Here is a 20,370-nt window from a genome sequence, read left to right as displayed (position 1 = left end):
TTTGCCAAGTGGAGGACCTGGACCCTCCAGTGAAATTTTCAGAGCACGTTTTCCCAGCTCGAAGCTGCATAATTGACAGTAGGCGCTGAATCTGGGTGGTGGGGGGCATGCATCTCTGTGGCTTGCCTTCACTCGGCCCTCTGAGCAAGACTGCACACCCGCTCACTTGTGGCTTTTCGGGGCGGGTCCTGGAAGCCACGGGAAACGCGTGCACGCAGGCAGGTTCTCCACTGTTCTGGCCTCTCCTGTGCCTGTCCCCCATGTCCTGAAGGTCAGCCTGTGCTCTGTCCACTGAACGTGGGTGTTTCCTGCAGATCTTTGCCCAGTCCCTGGGCTGCACCACCTGTGGCCGGAAGGTGTTGAGTTAAGGGGCTGCTGTCTCCAGGCCTGCTGCTCCTGGGCTGGGAACATGCTTTCTCCCCCTGTGATTTTGTGACAAGCGAGGGGACTTAGTATTTTAAGAAAGCAGGGCGTTTTCACTCTCAGTAAGAATAGAGCAGATGAAAGAGTAGTCTCTTAATAGACATAAAAAATATGGAAAGATTGGGCTTCCCTGGTGGCGCAGTGGTTGAGAGTCCGCCTGCCGATGCAGGGGACACGGGTTCGTGCCCCGGTCCGGGAAGATCCCACATGCCGCGGAGCGTCTAGGCCCGTGAGCCATGGCCACTAGGCCTGTGCGTTCGGAGCCTGTGCTCTGCAATGGGAGAGGCCACAACAGTGAGAGGCCCGCGTACCGCAAAAAAAAAAAAAAAAAAAAGGAAAGATTAAAGCAAGTTAATGGAAAATAAAATAAGTATTTCTTCATTAAAATTGGTATAGATGATTTTTGTTATTAATTTGGCCCAAATGATTGCAACAACCTAATTGGGGTTTCTCCCTTTTAAATCCACATTTATGAGTGTTCTTATCCTTAGTTGTTCGGTGTTTGTATTCATTCATAGATGCTCATGCAGTCTGCTCTGTGCTTCTACTATGTTTTAGACAAGTCGTTTGGTTCAGGAGTCACCCCAGCAGGAGCTGGGGCTGCAGGCGCCACGTCCCCCGTTCCTGGACGACAGCGAGGAGCAGAGCCGGCGCTCCTACAGGTACGCGCGCTCCTCCGGGTGCGCGCGCTCTTCCGGGTACGCACGCTCCTACGGGTACGCGCGCTCCTCCGGTGCGCACGCTCCTACGGGTACGCGCGCTCCTACGGGTACGCGCTCTCCTCTGGGTGCGCATGCTCCTACAGGTACGCACGCTCCTACAGGTACGCACGCTCCTCCGGGTGCGCGCGCTCTTCCGGGTACGCACGCTCCTACGGGTACGCGCGCTCCTCCGGTGCGCACGCTCCTACGGGTACGCGCGCTCCTACGGGTACGCACGCTCCTCCGGGTGCGCGCACTTGGGCTGCAGCCCGTCCTGCTGCGCCCAGTGCCCACCTGCACCGTTCCTGCAGCTTCACAAAAGCTCTGGGAAACAGGGCCTGTCGTCACCCCCATTTTATAAAGAAAGTATCTGAGACAAAAGAGACTCACTTGCTAAAGCTTCTACAGCTAATAAGTGACATGGGCAGGGTTTGGACGCAGCAGCGTGTACCCATAAACTACTCTGCTGTAGCTTCCTGTCCCCACTCTAGGCCGCTGTTACCGTGTTTTCAGAAATAACTTGAATTTATATCGTGCCTTTTTGTCCACGGCTCTTTGTGTGTTTTATATATAACCTCCTGATACTTAAGTCACACTTCCATTTATTCAACAAGTATTTGTTTGTTAATGTTTAATTTGGGATCTTGCACGGGTATTTTTAAGTGAGATTAGTGTAATGTTTTCTTGTGATTCCTTTGTGACATCTGCTTGGGCATTCCTGGACTTCTGGCCATTCATTCATTCCCCATTCGTTCATTCAACACTTATTAAGACCTTGCTGCTGTGTGCCGAGCTGTGTGCTCTGTGTACCTTTCTATCACAGATTAAAACCTGGAAATGGAAAAAATAGGGAAATAAAATGGAATAAGCTTTCAGAATTTTAAAAAACTTTTAATAATATGTGAATAGGAATTTTGAAATTTATAATTGTTTCATCCTTAATTTTAATATATTTCATAACAACTGAGAGGAAAATAACACTACATATTTATGTATTATTCAAAATAGCTCTAGTAGCATCTGTTTGGTAAAGTATTTTATCAGCTAAAGAGTATACGAACTGACATTTCCAAGTGTCTAGACTCAGGTGATTCTGACCCTCATGCAGCGGAAGGGTTTGCAGCATCTTATGACTTGGTAAAGAAAGTAGCACATGATAAATTCCCTGTTATGTTTAAAGGAATAGTTTGTAGTTAATCAAATTTTATTTCTCCTGGAGAACTGCTGTAGGTTTTACTAACTTTGAAATAATAAAATATGTTTAAGGGTGCAGTCGGAGCAGAATTTGATCTAACAAGTTTTTCTCGCTAGTATCTCAGTGTTCTAAGTGTTGGAAGCACACCTGGTTTCTGTAACGGTTAGGCCTGATGGTTTACTGATTGCTGGTGAAGCGTGTTTGCTTTTCTTCCCTTTTCAGGTGTTGCATTTGTGATCAGGCTGTGAATTAACGTGGTCTGTGTTGTGTGTATAGATGTGACTATTGCAACAAAGGCTTTAAGAAGTCCAGCCACTTGAAGCAGCACGTGCGGTCACACACCGGGGAGAAGCCCTACAAGTGCAAGCTCTGTGGACGTGGCTTCGTTTCCTCTGGGGTCCTCAAGTCCCACGAGAAGACACACACAGGTCATTGTCTCCCTCGCACTGGACGTAAACACGTGGAAAACCATACGTGATTCTAGAGCATATGAATTCTAGCGCATTTTCATCACACCCCTCAGGGCCCCCAGCCCCAGGCAACCACTGACCTGTTTCCTGTCTGTGTGGTTTTGCCTGTTCCGGGCTCTTCCTGTAAACGGAACCATACGACACGGTGCCTTTTGTCACTGGCTTCCCTCACTCAGCACGTGTTCAAGGTCCACCCACGTTGTAGCATGTGTCACACTTATTTTTATAGCCAAACAGTAGTCCACTGTGTGGAGAAACCACGTTCTGCCTGTGCGCTCATCAGCTGTTGGACAGCTGAGGTGTTGCCGGTTTTTGGCTATCAGGAATAATCTTGCTGTGAACGTTTTGTGCGTTTCTGTGTGGATGCAAGCTTTTGCTTCTCTGTTTAGGAGTGGACTTGCTTGGTCATACGATAACTGTTTAAACCTTGGGGTTTACCAAACCAGAATGGCCTTTCCAGAGTGGCCGCACCATTTTCCTTGTCCACCAGCAATGATTTCACATCTTGTCAGGGCTTAGTATGATCTGTCTGCTTCATTATGACCGTCCGTCTTCTTAAAATAACCTTCTTGAAAGACCCTCTATTCCTAAAAATTGGAGACCACAGCAAGTACATGCTCTTCGGTTTTGCAGCTTGTTGAGCGCATCTTTGCTTTGACCGCGTGCGGTTTTCAGGTAACGAACGTGTTCTGACCCCGTCTCTGCTGTCGCAGGAGAAAAGGCGTTCAGCTGCAGCGTCTGCAACGCTTCCTTCACAACCAACGGCAGCCTCACCAGGCACACGGCCACGCACATGAGCATGAAGCCCTACAAGTGTCCGTTTTGCGAGCAGGGCTTCCGAACCACAGTCCATTGTAAAAAGCACATGAAGAGGCACCAGACAGTCCCCTCGGCTGGGTCAGCACCGGGAGAGGCAGAAGGAGGAGGTGTGGTCCCTTTGTTGATTCAGGTTTATCATCAGCCGATGCTGAAACTTAGTGATTAACTCATTGCAGAGGTGATTTGTACCAGTAGATTAACTTATTTCATTTTCTGATTATGAAAGCAATCATAATTTGCTCTTTGAAAGAAAGATTCGGGAGGCACGAAGAGGAGAACTTCTCACCTCACTGGTCACCAGGCACCAAAATACCAGCGTCCCCGCACAGGGCAGGCTGTCGCCCACGCATGCATGTACGCACGCGTAGGTGGACCTGAATTCCCTGATAGGAAAGCACGTTACATGCAGTGTTGTCGTGCATGGGTGTTCATTACAGGCGAATTTGGTATTAGTGAGCACGGGTGTGCATCAGTTCTAATGCCTGCACGGAATTCTGCTGTGTTTCATTACACGGTTTCCTGTTGCTGGATGCGCAGTGGCTGCCCAGTGCTGCAGTGTAACAGGAGGAGCTGGCGGTCAGGGGGCCCTAACCCTCGGCGCTGTGCTTACTCACCACGCACATTCTCATCTGATCGACACGAGATACCGTGAAGCTGACTTAAGCGGTAGACGAGCTGATGGGCCCAGTTCCCACCCCAAGTATAGGAATCCCAGGAGGATTTTGTGCCTATGCTCTTTGTACCTGTGAGATGATTTCTCCTTAGCAAGTTCCAGAGTGAAATTACAGGGGCGGAACGTGCACCTTGCATAGATCCTGACACAGGGCGCCAGTGCACAGCGTTCTAAATCTTTTAAACGACCTTGTTCCATGTGCAGCGTGAGTTATGCTATCGATAGTTTACACGGTGTCCTGGGGCCTGGGCTCCTGTCAGTGCTGCAGCCGGCACTGTGCACCTCACACCGTTGGTGCTGGCGCAGTGAGCGTGCTGAGATGGGGGTGCGACTTCGAGGGCCATCCGTCAGTTTTTAGTTCACTGTTTTGGCTCTGACTGCCGTCCGTTTTGCTAGTTAGTGTCTCTACTGTTTTTTAAAAAACTTTTTTAGCCATCTGTGCAATAATAAAGTCCCCCTGTCCCCTGTCCCCAGCCAAACCTTTTTTTCCTTCTCGGTTACATTTTAACAGCAGCTTATTCTTTCTTTTTAATGGATGTAAATATATCCTCACATTTCACTGAGAGAATACTTCAACATACATATTTTTTAAGTGTTTTCTTTCCTTTCAGTGAGTCTTTTTAATTGGCGGCTGTTTGCCAGTTATCAGTTTGGTCTCTTCCTTCGGGCTGCTCGTCCTCTTACGCTAATTCACTTTGTGTCCGTGTTGATAAATGAACGTCTGTGTGTATGAGCACTGTTGACTCGTGCGGACACTGACCCGTTCAGAGCCCACTGCCAGCCTGCTGGCAGGGCTGGCGGAGACCGTCAGCCAGGGCATCTGCCCTTGGCAGTGACCCCTCCCCCGAGGCATGGCCTTTCCACCCTGACCAGCTTCTCAATAGACAGTGGTGGGAAAAAACCCTTTACCATCCCAAATATAGCCTCATTGAGTTGCTAATTTTAACCTTACATATTTAAGTTAAATGTTTTGTTTTAGTTGTTCTGTTACATTTAGTTTTTTATTAGGATTTGATCCTTTTTCCTACATGTTGTTTAGAGATGGGTCTGGAGGAAGAGGAAGACAGTTCTGAAAGAAACATGTGTAGAAAGGCTCGTCCCGAGGTCATCACCTTCACAGAGGAGGAGACGGCGCAGCTGGCCAAGATTGGGCCGCAGGAGAGCGCCACCGTCTCAGAGCAGGTGCTGGTGCAGTCGGCCGCCGAGAAGGACCGCGTCAGCGAGATGAAGGACAGGCAGGCGGAGCTGGAGGCTGAGCCCAAGCACGCCAACTGCTGCTCCTACTGTCCCAAGAGCTTCAAGAAGCCCAGCGACCTGGTCAGGTGCGGTGCAGGCCCGCTGCCCCGGGGGTGGGCGTGCGGTCTGCGCGCTCCTCGGCAACCCGTGCTGACGCCTTCTGAGTGGCTCCTTCCTCTCTTGAGTCCTGGTTGCAGGCCCGTGTGCGTTTGGAGGCTTCCTTGCGAGCTCATTGAGCACGTTAGCTAGAAGTCTGCTTGCTCTGTGGGTGTTTGTGCTTATTTCTGTGTGACGGTGGTAGCAGTAAAAGAATTAAAAATGATCTCCTGAGGAAGATGCGGCGCTGAGCCCAGCCTTGTAGGCGCTCAGAACAGCAGCGGGTTCCTGCCCGCCCCACAGGGCGACCGGTCTGTATGGCGCGAGGCTCCATCACACGGGGAGGTGGCCCGAGCGCTGGGGGTCGAGTCCACATCAGCCGCGAGGCGGTGATTGACGTGCGGTCTGGCAGAGTGGCGGAGGGCAGCTGACAGACGGGCTCCAGGAAAGAAGGCCGAAGTACAGCACTCTCTTAAAACATTTGGAGGATTTTCGTTTACGGGGTGGGGCCGGGGGGGCGCTCGTCTTTTGCTTCAGGAGGTGGAACTGCTGGGTAAAAGGTAGAGGGTGATTGAACGGAGGAGCTGTCGGGATTTCAAGACGGGTAATAAGAGAGCCGGCTGCTTCAGAAAACCAAAGAGGCGTCTTCCTGTCCCTCTCTGTCGCACAGAGCCCTGCATGTGACGGGAGGGCAGACAGGCTGCCCGGAAGCTGCTAGGCTGGAAGTGCTCCTCGCGTGAGCGCAGCTAGTAACGCCTGCCCTTGTATTCCTGCCGGGCAGGAAGGGGCATGTGCCAGTGAGAGAGGGACGGGTAGACAGGCGAGGGGCAGTGGGCAAGGCCGGGCCAGGCTTGGGCGCGGAGCCGAGATGGCGTCGTGTCCCGGCGGGTGGGGAGGAGGAACGAGCTAAGAAGATGACAGCATGTGGACTCCGAGGCCGGGAGTGAGACGCTGGAACCCTCAGCTAGGAGAGGACCGGGCGGTGGCCGCAAGGGAGCAACACGCTGGGTGCGGGGTGGGGCAGGGCCCCAGCGGGAGGCAGGGGTGTGAATCGCGGACGAGGGCGTCCTGCTGGGCAGCCCCGTGGGCATCGTCGCGCCGCTGAGAAGGTCTGCAGCGCGTAGCCGGCGGGTGGTGCTGACGAGCAGCCCGCCGGGCCCAGAGGTGCGCCCCGGAGGCGGGACTGCTGACCCTGCACCCCCGTGAGGGGGCGAGGCGGCAGGTGCCCCTGGAAACGAGAAGCCTGCTGCGGCCTGGCAGCCGGCCTGCCTTCTCCTCTGTCCTTCATTTAACAATCGTGCGAGGCTCAGCTGCCCGCACTGCGTACTGGACAGACGTCCTGGTGAAGCGAGCCAGGACCGAAAACAGCGGAGGAGGCTATGAAGGGAGAGCCTTCATAGACAAGCCCAGAGACAAGCGCTATTAGCAGTTTCTTCTGTGCGTTTTTTCAGAAATGTCTACTCATACGTCAGCATTAACTTATGCAATTCTGGTCTCGGTTTAATTGTTACATATTGTGGGGTCTCAGACAGCTTTGTCAGTACCCGCCCACCTCTTTCATCCTTCACGGCGACGTCTTGTTGTCGTGTGGGCATCCCAGACCCCTGTTGATGACTGCCTAGTTTTCAGTGTGGAATCACTAGGCCAGCCCCACTGTCCTGTGCTCTGTGTGCACCTGTGTGGGTGCCCGGGGTCAGTGCTGATGGACACACCCACTGGCCTCCGAGGGCTGTGCCGTTTACATCCCCCAGCCTCTGAACACCTGCTCCTAGGCCACCCAGCCGACAGTGGGTCATCATCAGACAGATGGGAAAGGGATGGCTTGTCATTTTAACTTGCTCTTTTTAAATTCTGAGGCTGGGGAATACCTTTTCATGTGGCATTTGGGTGCGTGTGTTTCTTCTCTACGCTGCCTGTGTGTTGCCTGTTTTTCTGCTGTGATATTTCTTGTCTTACTGCTGATTTGTAAGATTCTCTTTGGTTTTCAGGAAAGTTAGCCTTGTTTTCATTGGTCTTGCAGATTACTTTGTTATGGATTTGTTTATGGTGTTATTTATATAGAGTGAAGCTTAAAAGTTTTGTATTGCTAAATTTATTCAGTACATAGTCACGCATAATTTTTATTTATATGGATAGCTATAAATTTTAAATCATGAAGTTGTTTGTAAATTGCGTATAAAGTTAAAAAGAAAGACACTTAATTGCAAATGCTTTCTGGCTAGGCATGTTCGAATCCACACTGGAGAAAAGCCATATAAATGCGATGAATGTGGGAAGAGTTTCACTGTTAAATCTACCCTGGACTGCCACGTGAAGACTCACACAGGTAAGAGCAAACACCTGCACTGTTGGTAGGTGCCTTCCGACAGCATTTTATACTTGTTCCTATGTATTTTTTTTGCACACATACTTTCAAGATGAAACAAAGCTTAAAAATCAGGAACCATGAAGAAATGAATATAGAAGATTTGTGATTCCCAACACGGAGAAAGTGATCTCTGACACCAAAGGAAAGGATCTAGGTCTCAGATGTGGCGTTGTAAGTTGTCTTACTCAGAGTTAAATACCTGTGTTAGAAAGATTACCTCTTAGTCTCATTCAGGCCAGAGTTTCAGTTTGTTGAAATTCTGTGAAAACTGGGGATTTCACAAATCTGATTACACTTACCAGGTAGCAATTCTGTTTCTGTGGGGGGAAAATCTGATAAAGGAAAACAATTAACATCCAAATTTCATGGCCATTTTCTTCATCTTACGTGAGGAACTGAAGGTTAATCATCCTAAGTAAAGCGTGCTCAACCTCCACTTCTTGACTGTGCACGGTGCGCCCTCGTGGGCGAGAAGGCGGCCCTGGGCCTCTGCCCGGTTGGAGTCTGTCCTCACTTGTGAGCTACTTCTCTGACCCGCCCGTCCGTCATGTAGAAAATGGGGCAAACACGAGTACCCTCCCCCCACCCCCCGCTTTAAATTGCCTAGAAAAGTAAAAGTGGCACCTGGTAAACACGGAGTAAACGTTAGCGTCGTGAGGACGTGTAGGATTATGACTGTCAAACCAATTTACACTCTGAAGCTTTGGCCGTAAGCAGAATTGACCAAGGGAGTACAAGTGGAATTTCACACATAGGCGTAAAGTCCTGTGATTCTTTTCTGATGGGTTCGTGTGTGGAATTAGGTAAACAGATACACGAAGTCCTTCAGCTGCCTATTCTACGGACAGTTCTTCTGTTGTTTCCTTAGGATCTGTGCTTGACCCTCCCCTGCAGCCCTGGGCACTGCCGAGGGTCAGGAGGGACCCGCTTAGTGGCTTTGTGTCCCGGGTCTCGCGTGGTAGCTCACGCGGCAGGTGCCGGCCACCCTAAGGACGCCTCCTGCGCACCAAGCCTCCGTGTGGGCTCCCAGGCATCAGGACTAGGAAGAGAATCTCTGGGAAGACACCTTCCAGGGCCCCCCTCAGCTGACTTCTGCGGCCCGAGCAGCGCGAGGGGAGCAGGCGCCGCCAGTCCCGGGGCCCTGCCGCCGCGCCCAGCCCCGCCTGCCGGGCCTTCTTCACCCCGCAGCACGCGTGTGTTAGAGGACTTGGTGCCCCAGGAGCTGGGCACGTGCGCCCGGAGCGCAGTCTGCCGGGCGGCTTCCACTTGTGCTGGCGGCTCAGGCGCCCCTTTGTCAGCGGAGAAGACCGGTGAGGCGTGAGCTCACGCTTCGTAAAATCAGGGAGCGGAGCCCGAGATGCAGGGCGGGTCCCCGCTTCCGGCAGGGCTTGGTGTGCCTCCGTGTCGTGGAAAGACTGAATTCGGATCCTCGACAGTGAACTTCGCTTACTTTTAAGTTTTCCAGCCACCGGCCCTCCGGAGCGAGGGGCCCCGGGGAGCGTGGGGGATGGTGGACGCAGCGTGGTGGCAGCCAGGCCGCTGGCCGACGGGGGCGACCCGGCCAGCCCGCTGACGCACGGTCTCTTCTCCCAGGTCAGAAGCTCTTCAGCTGCCACGTCTGCAGCAACGCCTTCTCCACCAAGGGGAGCCTGAAGGTCCACATGCGTTTGCACACAGGAGCAAAGCCGTTCAAGTGTCCCCACTGTGAGCTGCGTTTCCGCACGTCCGGGCGGAGGAAGACTCACATGCAGTTTCACTACAAACCGGACCCTAAGAAAGCCAGGAAGCCTGGGCCCCGGGGGCCGCCGGAAGGGCCGCAGCCCGTGAGCGCGCCCCCTCCGCCCTCCTCCGACCCCAGCGTGTTCATCATGAACAGCCCTGTGCTGGCGGGGCAGCTGGACCAGAGTCTGCTGCAGCAGGGCCTGCTGGGCCAGGCCGTCCTTCCCGCCTCCGTGTCCGGTGAGTAGGGCTGACAGGCACCAGGGCTGTGGACGCCGGGACGGGGGCGGGGGGTGGGGTGGGGGGCGCGACCTTCAGCCTCAGGACACTGCCCTTCCTGAGGGTTTCCCGCGAGTTCGCGGGAGGTTGAAGTCTTGACTTCCAGGCGCAGCTGCCTTTCCGTTTCCCATTCTTTCTAACGTCACTTCTGCATTTCAGGCTTCAGCTCTTCGTTTAGTTTGATGGGCTTAAACCTGTTTCTTTTTTAGTATTCTCACAAACTTAATAGCGAGACGTAATTTATAGCTACCCGTGAACCTTGCTTCTCATATACGAGTTATCCAATTGCTCTTGGGTCACACAGTATTTGAAAAGCATTAAATTTTAGTCAGTTGGGTTTTCTGTGCACTCACAAATAACGCAGCAACTGTTCGTAGCTACTGGGCATCTTAAGTGGCTTTCTTCCAGTTCCATGGCCCATGGTGCAATCAAAGCATAATAAGACAAAATAACAGCGTTGTTTTAAATCTTGGGCTGATCAGTGTGATCTCTTTGAGCCTAGTTTCCGGATGTGTTTAAAATGGATAATATTATTTTCTATTTCACAAGGTTTGTTTTGTGATGATTAAATTAGATATGTGTGTGCCTGTGTAAAGTAAATATTAGTGTTTGTTAACTAGGTCATGTCGGTATGTGTTTAGAACTTCTGTATTTAGAAACCCAGTGCGTTTTTCCTGTTTGAGAAAGTGTCTGGTACGCAGTCATTCCTGTTCTTCCTCTGCAGCTGGTGGCGACTGGACAGTGTCTCTGACAGACGGAAGCCTGGCCACCCTCGAGGGCATACAGTTACAGTTGGCTGCTAACCTGGTTGCACCCAGTGTTCAAATCTCTGGGATCGACGCTTCCAGCATTAATAATATCACGCTACAGGTGCGACGCCCACCAGGCTTTTCTGTGCTTTCAGATGGTCTGAGTCACACTCAGCGTGAAATTTCCATCACAACAACCTCTGTGCTTTCAGATTGACCCAAGCGTCCTGCAGCAGACGCTACAGCAGGGTAACCTGCTTGCCCCACAGCCGACCGTGGAGCCCGGCCTGGCCCCGCAGCACAGCTCCCTTCAGACACCAGACAGTACAGTCCCGGCCAGTGTGGTCCTCCAGCCCATCTCAGGCCTGTCCTTGCAGCCCACGGTGACGTCTGCCAACCTGACCATAGGCCCGCTCTCGGAGCAGGATTCCGTGCTGACCACCAGCAGCAGTGGTGAGAGCTGCCGCTTCGGTTGGTTGTGACAGCTGGAGTTTCGGCTCGCTGCTGACATCACAGATTTGGTTTGGGGACACTGGGATGCTGTTTCCTTCTCTTTATAAAGCTTAACGAATAAATGTCCTAAGAATAAAGTAAGCTTTTCTGACGATAAATGATGTTTAGTCAGTATATGCACAGAGATTGCATTCATGGAACCGGCTTCCTATTTCCTCATAAGGCTTTTTGTTTGTTTTTAAATGATTTCAGATTAAGGAATTAGAAATGACTGATACTGTATTTTGAATCTTTCTCTTTTTAAAGTAACGGTTGCACTAAAATATTTTAATATGAACAAGGAGGAAATGATTATTTTTTTAAGCCCAGCTTTGTTCTGTTTTATAACGATGACCAGGGACGCAAGACCTCTCTCAGGTGATGACATCACAAGGCCTGGTGTCCACCTCCAGTGGCCCCCATGAGATCACCCTGACCATTAACAACTCGAGCCTGAGCCAGGTGCTGGCGCAGGCTGCCGGGCCCACCGCTGCGTCATCCTCGGGGTCGCCGCAGGAAATCACCCTGACCATCTCCGGTTAGTCTTAAAATTTTTTAAATCCTTTCACCTGCAGTTTAGGTAACTCTTTTTTGTATCTTTTTCCTGTAAGACTGAGCTTTGCCTAAATCCAGTGCCTCAGGAAGTGTTTGCAATTTATGTGAGAATGATCATCCTGCAGCTCCCATCTGATACCAGGGATTAAACGTGGTGGTTCCTCACGGCACGTCCAGTTTGAGCCAGGTAGCTTTGTCAGATATATTTCGTTTAACCAAGAGCAGAAAACCATGGCTTCATAATTCTTACCATGCTCCTTTGAGCTAAAGGAGTTGAATCGGTATAAGTGGTTACACTAGGAGATTACAGATACCTACCCCCCTGACCTTTTCAGAATTCTTCTCAGATTATGTAGAAAATTATGGTAGAACTAGGTAAGTGGGTGGAAGACACCCTTTGGCAGCCCAGGCCACCGAGGTTGGCAAGCTCATCCTCCATGTGAGTCACCAGCTGATGTGCTCCCTGTTCCAGGCCTGTGACGTTCACGGTCAGCTCTTCCCCTTACAGAGCATCAATTCTCACAGTATGTTCTCATCTTAGTTAGCCTGGAGCATATTTTACAGGTGCGCTTTGCCCACATGACTCTTAGCTATGAGCTCTTCATGTTAACTGAGTGGTTCTTAAATTTAGCAACAATTTTTTGACCCTTACAGTGCACCAGGTCCTGTTCTAGTAACTTTGACAAATATTAACTCATTTAAGTGTCATAACAACCTTATGAGATTGTTGTTTTTTAAAGAAAAGAAAAAAGAAAAGAACATTTTGCTGGGGTCAAAATAACCTCCCTGGAGACAGAGTATGGCAGTGGCTGGAATACTGGGCTGATAGCCGTGTGAGCGGTCAGTGTAGTTATTACCTCTGTTGCCTGAGATTTCTGCAAAAATCATTATTGGAAAAGAAAGAGTAGTTATTGAGAAGAAAACCAAAAGCTTGCTTTCTTGAGGGGCGTCTTTATTCCTTTCAGTTTACGTGAGAATTTGAGGAACTGTTCCTGGATGGAGCTTTGCTTCTCAGTGACACGCAGTGGTGTTTAGGTGCTAGCAGGCAGCAGAAGTTAACTCTGAATTTTATCTAATTCACTAACTCTCTTCTTTTTTATTTAATATATGTGTGTGTGTATATATATATATATATATATTTGAATTGTAATGTTGGAAACATGGAAGAGTTATTTTCAGAAAGCTGTTTTGTTGATCAAATTAACTTTTTTTGCATAATCTCAATATCTGAGGGGTTGTGCTAGTCCTATATAAAAAACACATAACATACAGTTCGGCAAATGTGTTTTTGTGGCTTGTACTTCTGTTTCTCCTATGTTTTCCTATTATCGATCATTTAGTTATTTTATTGTTAATTTTTAGTGTATTAGGTGAATATAACTGCAATTTAAAAAAAAAAAAGCTTAAAAGGGTTATCCTAGGAGAAATCTTTGTCAGTTGATGAAATAAGGGTTGCCCAAACTCTAGGCTTAAGATTTCCTATTCCTTTACTTCTCATTATTGTGTGTAATGAGAATTGGCTGTGGGGACTACTAACTCAACATTTTCGTGTCGCATTCTGAGAAGTCTAGAAAAACTTTTAATTTGTGGTCACCTTGGAGAGCATCTAGCTGTGCTATAGAAATGTTTGGTTATTCTGTCGAATGTTCTGTTTTCCACGAATGCACAGAATTATAAATGCTTACGAATGCTAGAATGCAAATACTACTTCAGTTAAGGTGTACAGACCTTTAGCAGTTCCTAAGCTGTTTGGGAAAGAAGTTAAACATTGGGTAAAAGGCGAGGAGGGTCCTCAGTCTCCCCCAGTTGTCGTGTAAGTAAAAGTGCTCCTACCTGATGTCTTTAGTTATTAATAGAAAGCCACGTCAAGCAGAGAGTCAGAGAAACGATGCCTACACGATTTTGAGCATTTATCCGCAGGTCTTTGAAAATGGGTCTGCTCTGCTGGTAGGAGTTCTGAACGTTTTATTTTGCCCACACTTCCACCCCTGTTGCACAGACTCATTCCCCAGTTCTGTGTCTCTAGTGTGGCATGAGGGTGTCGGTGATTATGAAGCTGAGTGCAGCATCCTTTTGTCTTTTGGTTTTCATTGAAACAGCTCGGGTTTTTAATTTTCATGTTCCTCTGTTTCCATACTATCTGATTACATTATACAATTATGCTGTAATGTAAAGGTTACAAGCTAATGAAGCTGACAGAAGCCCATGTCTCTCGGTGGGAGTACATCACGGCGTGCTTGAGCCTGCTGTGCGCGTCCAGAGCGCCGTGGGGCAGTGACCCTCCCGTAGGAGACCTGTAGCGGCCACTGCTGCCGCAAGGGAGGCCTTGGTACCCTCCCTCGTGCCCCTCGGTGCTGCAGCTGGGAGTCCACCATGTTTGGAAGTATTTCCAATTCAGTTTAAGTTTTATTCAACAAAGTGTGTAGCTCTAAGTGCCTAAATGCTGGGTTAAAGTAGAACTCTTAAGACGCACTTAAAAACTTTATAGCTTAAAAAGTGTGAACAGGTAGTTTCATTTTGGGAAATGTATTTCATGGTCTTATTTTAATTTTTTTTCTCTTTAAATAGTGTTAAAAATGAAATAGCTTTCACTTTTAAAAGGATGTTGTTATATGTTTAACCTACTTGCCAGTACGTGAATTAATGTGTTACTCTCAGATATCACAGTATTGATTTCTGTTTAGGTCAGGATCTTATTCAGCACAGTTCTAATGGAAGTAGTGAACTGAACGGAAGCATAAGATTGTCAGCACCTGCAATCAATAATCAATCTACGGGTGCCACCTTGACCATAAGCAATGACCAGCTTCTCTCACAGAGTGCAACATTAAACGCTTCAGGTATGCAGCTAATGATCCAGCCACGAGAGGCTTCATGACGTTTCATAGTTACAGGGCTCTGCACCTGGTCAGCAGAGAGAAGTCACCTGTCTTCTTGCGTGACAAGTGTGTCAACTGCACGTTCTAATACGTTTGATGTGATTCTGTGATGATTAGTGGCTTATGTATAATTCTAGGACACAGAACTGTCTCGAGTGTTATTAACTTTTTAAGGTCGTTTCCACCTTCTAAAGAAAAACGGTAAATAATCTTATTCAAATATGCAAGGCATTGTGTATTTCTGCAAGTCACAAAGCTGTCCCTGTGTCACCCAGGCTGAAAGTGCCTCTGGCTCGTTACTTTGTGCCCTGCGGTGGGAATGTTTGGGCACCAGCTGAATGTAGGATGGCAGAATTAAAAGAAGACATCTTACTAAGGTTTTGAAGTATAGGCTTTAATAAAAAATAAAAGAGCTCCAGTAAAATAGGTCACAGCTTCATAAGTAAACGTTAACAGTTGAGGATGCCATACCTGTTTGCCTTACCTTGTAGAGATTTCACTACTTTCTTAGCCCTCTTTATTTTCCAACTCTGTATATCATTTTTTGAGAAAAAAATTTAATCTTTAGATATGTTTGTACCCCCAGCTAGACTTTTCTCCGTGCTTAATTGAAATGCTTTCTTAGCCAGTAATTCTTCTATTCACTGAAAGATTGTGGTGCATACTGTATGGTAAGAAGTATACTAAATCTGGGTGTGTCATGTTGGGCAAGGCAACTACGGTCCCCTTGCATTTTGGGTCCTAGAAACGAACAGAGCAGACGTTTATTGAAGAAGCCGTAAATCAGTGTAGGATTAACGGCAGTAGCGATACATAAAGGGGAGAAGGGCGCCCAGCGAGCACGTCTCGGGTGGGGGGTTGACCTGGTCGGGGCGGCCTCCCGAGGCGGGAGCCCTGGCCGTGGGGGGGGCATTTCTCCCCCGCGAGTGAGGGCTTGATGGATCTGCAGATGCTGCAGGGTGGGGACTTGCTGAACTGAAGCAGGTGGTGAGCTGAGGCAGCTGCACACAGTGAGGTTCCACTCAGGACCCGGAGGGGCTTTCTGTCCACCCCTCCCCTTTGCTAAAGGGTAAACTGACACCCGGCTGGTTAAGAGCCGTGTTGGAATCACGTGTTGGCGGATCTGGGCAGATGCAAAATCTGGACTTCTGGCCGATGACCGTTTCCACTGTACCACTGCTCTCCGTGTGTTCCTGTCTCTACTTTGCTCTTAACTCTGTCCCTCCTGCGTCGGTTTGCTTGTTTAATTTTGGGGCTCTAAGAAAATTGTATCCCAGAACTGAATTCTTGTACTTATTAATTTGAAATGAGAGTCTTTTGGTTTTGTTTGCAATTAAGGGGAATTTTGTTTTATATTCTAATTGGCTATGAAAGCTAGTACTGTCAGGTTATAATTTAGCCTGTAATAGGTAAGACTTCTACAGTATATCATGTACTACTCAAGTTACATAGCAAACTTGTTTCTGCAGCTGTTTCCTGAAAGTCTTAGTTTGTGTCTTTTTGTAAAGGACTAGACACTGTGTTCTTTCTTGTCACCTCTGGGGTTCTGATCACCTCTCCCACCCTGCGTGGTGCGCGGTGCGCGGTGCGTGTTGCAACATGAAGATGTGTCTCTTGTGTTTGGCCCTAATGAGTGGTGTCACGCTCTGGTGGGGGTCTATGTCCTGGAATGCTGGGATGTCAGGCTCTCCCCGCCTCCTGCTTCCCTGAGGAGTAAACTGGCTGTAGGTGGTGGAATCTTACATCTCCTTGGAAGCCCTGCTTCATGTCTGTAGTGAGTCCTGGGCAAATCGATGGAAAGACAAGGAGAGTTTTAGGTGTTTCCCTGTAAATGGAGCGGGGGTGTTTTGCGCTACTTGGTGACCCTGGGCGTTCGCTGGTACAGCAGATTACTTAAAGCTGGTGATGTTCTGATCAGAATGGAGAAGCGGATGGAGGGAGGGCCCAGGAACGCAGAGGGCTCTGTTCTGGCCACCTGTATTTCTTTAAACCTCTGTCTTCTGTGAGTCAGACAATGGGTGTTCCACCTTGTACATCTGCCTCCACAGATACAGAGTGATGGTCTCACGGGCAGGGGAAGAGCGGTCAGTTGTGTACAGGGCTCCTGTATGCCATGCACTGATGTTTCTTTAAAAACAACACGCATGCCCCTTCTGATTTAATTTTTTTTTCTCTCTTAAGACTTATTGTTGTAGAGCCAGCTGAGAACTTTTCTCTCTTCTTCTTTTTTGATGCCACTTTAGCTTAATTTGGTACCTTAGTAAAAAAATTGTTTTTCAGGAGTTTCATGATACTAGAAAATAAAAGATGTGCTCATAACTAAAGAACATTTGTTTAATAATGTAGTATCAGTTATTATAAATACAGGATTAATTTTATATAAGCAACTCAGTTGTATTACGATCTCAAATACCTTTGGCATCTTTGAATAATCCTGAATATAGGAAAAGATTCTTCGTATGCTGAACCACTTGATCCTTGACTCTAAGCAGATGTTTTTAGAGAGGTTTGCGTATTCCACTAGTGCTAGTTATAATTAAGTGGCTGATTTCATCTATATTCTATTGTCAAGAGATTGCATCTTAATGGGCAACATTTATCTTAGAATCAGTCAGCCCCAGGCCGAGCTTCAGGCCACACCAATAAGAACTGAAATTGAAGTGACTTTGAGATTAAACATGCCTCTTCTAAGATGAGCACCAAAATACAAACTTTCGGTGTCACCCGGTGAAAGTCATGTTGCAGGCCCTTGATCACCTGTGGAAAGCATCTGTCTTCTGTGAGTCAGACATTAGGTGTTCCACCTTGTAAATCTGCCTCCACAGATACAGAGTGATTGTCTCACGGGCAGGGGACGAGCATGGTGACTGTGCGCACGGTTGTCGTCGTTAACTCTCTGTGTGAGCAGCACGTGGTGGGCTGCCAGCTTCTAGGGCAGCTTCTGGGCTCTTTGTGCCTTAGTTGGAAGTAGGCTGTTACCATTTAGGGATTTACAAATAAATCGATGTGCCCCGATGAGTCAGAATTTCACATCCAGAACGAAAGCATGTGCTTTTGTTCAGATGTGTGATATGGGTTTGAAGGCCATTTCCAGATCCGATCCAGGTAACACCCATGACAAAGGGTTTTCCTAGAAAACGGGCAAGTATTCTATAAGTACCCTTTCAGAGGCAGAAAGTTATTATTAGTAGAGGCTTGAAATTTAGCACAGCTTTTTAAGGAATTTAACATTGTCTTTTTGTTCTTACCTGAGTCTTTTTTTTTTTTGATTTTAGAATACTTTATTTATTTATTTATTTATTTTAAACATTTTTATTGGAGTATAATTGCTTACAATGGTGTGTTAGTTTCTGCTGTATAACAGAGTGAGTCAGCTGTACATATACATATATCCCCATATCTCCTCCCTCTTGCGTCTCCCTCCCACCCTCCCTATCCCACCCCTCTAGGTGGTCACAAAGCACCCAGCTGATCTCCCTGGGCTATGCGGCTGCTTCCCACTAGCTCTCTGTTTTACATTTGGTAGTGTATATATGTCCATGCCACTCTCTCACTTCGTCCCAGCTTACCCTTCCCTCCTCCCTGTGTCCTCAGGTCCATTCTCTGCATCTGCATCTGCATCTTTATTCCTGTCCTGCCCCTAGGTTCTTCAGAACCTTTTTCTTTTTTTTTTGTTAGATTCCATATATATGTGTTAGCATACGGTATTTTTTCTCTTTCTGTCTGACTTCACTCTGTATGACAGACTCTAGGTCCATCCACCTCGCTACAAATAACTCAATTTCGTTTCTTTTTATGGCTCAGTAATATTCCATTGTATATATGTGCCACATCTTCTTTATCCATTCATCTGTCGATGTACACTTAGGTTGCTTCCATGTCCTGGCTAAATAGAGCTGCAGTGAACATTGTGGTACATGACTTTTTGAATTATGATTTTCTCAGGGTATATGCCCAGTAGTGGAATTGCTGGGTCATATGGTAGTTCTATTTGTAGTTTTTTAAGGAACTCCCCCATACTGTTTGTAGATTTTTTCATGATGGCCATTCTGACTGGTGTGAGGTGGTACCTCATTATAGTTTTGATTTGCATTTCTCTAATGATTAGTGATGTTGAGCATTTTTTCATGTGTTTGTTGGCAATCTGTATATCTTTGAAGAAATGTCTGTTTAGGTCTTCCGCTCATTTTTTGGGTTGGGTTGTTTGTTTTTTTGATATTGAGCTGCACGTGAGCTGCTCGTAAATTTTGGAGATTAGTCCTTTGTCAGTTGCTTCATTTGCAAATATTTTCTCCCATTCTGAGGGTTGCCTTTTGATCTTGTTTATGGTTTCCTTTGCTGTGCAAAAGCTCTGAAGTTTCATTAGGTCCCATTTGTTTATTTTCGTTTTTATTTCCATTTCTCTAGGAGGTGGGTCAATAAGGATCTTGCTGTGATTTATGTCATAGAGTGTTCTGCCTATGTTTTCCTCTAAGAGTTTTATAGTGTCTGGCCTTAGGTTTAGGTCTTTAATCCATTTTAAGTTTATTTGGGTGTGTGGTGTTAAGGAGTGTTCTAACTTCATTCTTTTACATGTAGCTGTCCAGTTTTCCCAGCACCACTTATTGAAGAGGCTGTCTTTTCTCCATTGTATATTCTTGCCTCCTTTATCAAAGATAAGGTGACCATATGTGCGTAGGTTTATCTCTGGGCTTCCTATCCTGTTCCACTGATCTGTATTTCTGTTTTTGTGCCAGTGCCATACTCTCTTGATTACTGTAGCTTTGTAGTATATTCTGAAGTCAGGGAGCCTGATTCTTCCAGCTCCGTTTTTCTTTCTCAAGACTGCTTTGGTTCCTCGGGGCCTTTTGTGTTTCCATACAAATTGTGTGTTTTTTTGTTCTAGTTCTGTGAAAAATGCCAGTGGTAGTTTGATAGGGATTGCACTGAATCTGTAGATTGCTTTGGGTAGTATAGTCATTTTCACAATGTTGATTCTTCCCATCCAAGAATATGGTATATCTCTCCATCTATTTGTATCATCTTTAATTTCTTTCATCAGTGTCTTATAGTTTTCTGCATACAGGTCTTTTGTCTCCTTGGGTAGGTTTATTCCTAGGTATTTTATTCTTTTTGTGGCAGTGGTAAATGGGAGTGCTTCCTTAATTTCTCTTTCAGATTTTTCATCATTGGTGTGTAGGAATGCAAGAGATTCTGTGCATTAGTTTTGTATCCTGCTACTTTACCAAATTCATTGATTAGCTCTAGTAGTTCTCTGGTAGCATCTTTAGGATTCTCTGTGTATAGCATCATGTCATCTGCAAACAGTGACAGCTTTACTTCTTCTTTTCCGATTTGGATTTCTTTTATTTCTTTTTCATCTCTGATGGCTGTGGCTAAAACTTCCAAAACTATGTTGAATAATAGTGGTGAGGGTGGGCAACCTTGTCTTGTTCCTGATCTCAGTGGAGATGGTTTCAGTTTTTCACCATTAAGAATGATGTTGGCTGTGGGTTTGTCATATATGGCCTTTTATTATGTTGAGGTAAGTTCCCTCTATGCCCACTTTCTGGAGGGTTTTTATCATAAATCGGTGTTGAATTTTGTTGAAAGCTTTCTCTGCATGTATTGAGATGATCATATGGTTTTTCTCCTTCTGTTTGTTAATATGGTGTGTCACATTGATTGGTTTGCATATACTGAAGAATCCTTGCATTGCTGGGATAAACCCCACTTG

At 47.2% G+C, this 20,370-nt stretch overlaps 1 protein-coding gene across 14 annotated transcripts in view; it reads left to right on the top strand.

The window, feature by feature from the left end:
• ZNF236 (zinc finger protein 236) overlaps window positions 1-20,370 on the top strand; it is a 161,165-nt gene that overhangs the window by 124,090 nt on the left and 16,705 nt on the right. For 13 of the 14 annotated variants that reach the window (XM_079942240.1, XM_079942239.1, XM_079942238.1 and 10 more), the window contains 10 exons: window positions 982-1,085; window positions 2,596-2,747; window positions 3,503-3,715; window positions 5,321-5,603; window positions 7,836-7,939; window positions 9,575-9,940; window positions 10,704-10,849; window positions 10,941-11,181; window positions 11,579-11,758; window positions 14,460-14,615. In XM_079942240.1, the coding sequence (XP_079798366.1) occupies window positions 982-1,085; window positions 2,596-2,747; window positions 3,503-3,715; window positions 5,321-5,603; window positions 7,836-7,939; window positions 9,575-9,940; window positions 10,704-10,849; window positions 10,941-11,181; window positions 11,579-11,758; window positions 14,460-14,615 (1,945 nt within the window). Of the gene's footprint in view, window positions 1-981; window positions 1,086-2,595; window positions 2,748-3,502; window positions 3,716-5,320; window positions 5,604-7,835; window positions 7,940-9,574; window positions 9,941-10,703; window positions 10,850-10,940; window positions 11,182-11,578; window positions 11,963-14,459; window positions 14,616-20,370 lie in introns of those variants that run through there. The other variant, XR_013831243.1, reaches the window with a different exon arrangement.

Source organism: Stenella coeruleoalba, assembly GCF_951394435.1.
Source record: "Stenella coeruleoalba genome assembly, chromosome: 14".
NCBI classification, from domain to species: domain Eukaryota; kingdom Metazoa; phylum Chordata; class Mammalia; order Artiodactyla; family Delphinidae; genus Stenella; species Stenella coeruleoalba.
Note: the sequence above shows the minus strand (reverse complement) of the source record. Positions and strands in the feature narration are given on the sequence as shown.